The 2500-nt window shown below is 42.7% G+C and overlaps 1 protein-coding gene across 1 annotated transcript in view; it reads right to left on the bottom strand.

Moving 5' to 3' along the window:
* The window catches only part of LOC137648540 (uncharacterized), a 1377-nt gene extending 117 nt beyond the window's left edge, over positions 1 to 1260 (bottom strand). Inside the window, exon 1 of the mRNA XM_068381460.1 lies at positions 1 to 1260. This exon is cut by the window's left edge and continues 117 nt beyond it. Within this exon, the coding sequence (XP_068237561.1) occupies positions 101 to 799 (699 nt within the window). The 5' untranslated portion in view covers positions 800 to 1260 and the 3' untranslated portion in view covers positions 1 to 100.
* Between the last annotated feature and the right edge of the window lie 1240 nt (positions 1261 to 2500).

Here is a 2500-nt window from a genome sequence, read left to right as displayed (position 1 = left end):
ACTTTGGAAGGGTATTAAGCTGCCTGAGGATTACTTTCCTCCAGTAGCACTGAGCACCACGAGGAGGAACTAGAAACTAACACCTATTGATTGCGTTCTTTCAAATTGAGGCTAAACTCGACGTAAGATAAACTCCGAAGTACTCAGGGTACCTTACGAAATCTTCGGCCCTGTGGTCCCGCGCGCAGCGTACCCTTAGGAACTCCTTCACACTATTGGCCAAAGGACGTGGCAGAAGCTCCAGGTACTTCTGCAATTCCTCTTTCTTCTGGTATACGGCCATGTGACACAAAAACTTGAGCATAGGGACGCTCTTCCAATCATCTACCTGCTGTAAGTCGAACTCCGTCGGCTCCTCTACAGGCAACCCGTCTTCGACCATCGACTGCCAGATTCCCTGTGGGTTGCAGTCGAGGTTGATGGTCGATTTCAAAAACACTTGTGGGTCATAAGTCAAGTAAGTTTCGCCTTCTCCCACGAGGCCGTCCCACGTGAAGCGCGTGAAGACTTGCACGTGCAGATACAGGGCTCGACCTCGGTAATCCATTCGACCTGCTAATTCGTAATCGACAGTGTCGTCATGTTTCTGGCACTTAACGTGGTAGATGCGGTCGATCAATTCGAGGTCGATCTTAAAGTCCTCGAGGTCGTCCTCGGTCCATTCGTGCTCTTCCAGGGGCGGGTATCGCTTCTGGAAACGCCTCTGGTATATCAGGATTAATCCGACGGCGTTGTATATATCGTCAGACGTTTGGATCTCCTCGTGGATGCTCTTGAAGTCAGGATGAGTGATAGCCATTTTAAAAAGCGGATTATTTCACACAGAAACACACACACTCGCCTACACCTGCTGTGATCACTTCCGTGTTTACACCGAGTCGTGAAACTTGATTCGCGTATTTCTAAATGCAGGAAGTACTCTTAAGAACAACGTTTAGAACATTCATATTAACATTTTACACTCACACTTCCGTAAACTCGGGACAGGGCGAGGCGAAGCGACGCTGTTGTATGAAGTATTGCAATCTCACATACACGTGCACTCTACCTCTTCCACCTTGAAACTTGCAATCGTTTGTTGCAACGAGTTAACGGCACGTTATCTAACGAGGCATAAACACCACCTGTCACTATAAGCGTGCCGATGTTACTGAATTGGCATAATCACTCGCAAATTCCTTTCAGCGCTTCATGCCGTCACATGGAGCCCGAGTGTAGCGAATTATTGTCTCCTGCAAGATGGTAACTGACGTGGGAGGTGGCAGCGCTTTCTGCTCTCCGCCAGACCTTGTAGGGCATCGTGGCGATGACGTCAAGGGAAGCCCTACCCAAAACAGCTCTCCCTCCTTACCTCCCCTCCCCTTCCCTCTCTCCCTTCACTCGCAAATGACGTAGTAACTCGCAAATGACGTAATAGGTGACGCAATGAGTTGTTTAACCAATCGGGCAGCGGGCCGAGTTCTGCGAAGTCTGTCTCCCTTCCTCAGAGAGGAATCCAGTTCGTCCTGTAAAATTCTCGATTCTTATCGTCATCAAGCTTCGCCCTATTGAAGGTGGGACATGCCTGCCACTCGGTAATATCCTATATGGCTTCGTTGTATATTAGAATAAGGTGATTTCTTAAGAAGTATTTAACTTTTCCAGGAATCGAGCATTTTCTCTCTCTCTCTCTCTCTCTCTCTCTCTCTCTCTCTCTCTCTCTCTCTCTCTCTCTCTCTCAACATATTACATATATGTATGTATATATATGTAGTTTTTTTTTAGAAACCGTTAGAATTAATACGAAAGACGTAACAGAAGGTCAAATAATTCTACGAAACAGGAAGAGGTAAACCAGGGTACAAGACAGAAAAAAAAATATGTTCGCGTAACTGTAAATTTGCGCACAGACAAAAAATAACGTTGCATATTTTATGTTCTCTTGCTATTGATTATGTAAATAGTAATTATTTGTATGGTTGATTTACCATTGAATTAAATATCTGTGATTTTATCGGGTTCTAGAATCGTTTTCTTTAAATACTCAAGATTATTGGGCTAATGAAGTAGAATTACCTTTCCGTAATTATATCTATTCTTTAATATAATTTTCCAAGTTGAATTGAGCAGTTTAATATGTAATACCTAGAATAGTTTATTTTATTTTAGCCTTATGATTATTTATCCATAGAAATAATGTGCCAATATTTTTTTTTTAAATCTATTTATCCTCCAGTTAGTTGTAAATTTTTACCATTCACGATGCTCCAAATAATTCGAGTGTAGTTTGTATCAACTTCATGTGAATCATTTTCTCTTCCTAAGATCGATTCTAATCTAATTACCCTGACCTTATCTAGCCTAATTAAACCATCCTCACCTCACTAATCTACCAAACCTCACTCAACCTCATTTAGCTCACTGTACCTAACTTCACCCAACTTCACCTCATTTCACGTAGTCTACTTAATCTAACTTAACCTAACCTCATTTTGCGTGATCTACCAAACCTAACCTCATA

This window comes from Palaemon carinicauda, chromosome 10, assembly GCF_036898095.1.
Source record: "Palaemon carinicauda isolate YSFRI2023 chromosome 10, ASM3689809v2, whole genome shotgun sequence".
Lineage (NCBI taxonomy): Eukaryota > Metazoa > Arthropoda > Malacostraca > Decapoda > Palaemonidae > Palaemon > Palaemon carinicauda.
The sequence above is the reverse complement of the archived record's forward strand: the minus strand, read 5'-3'. Positions and strand labels throughout refer to the sequence as shown.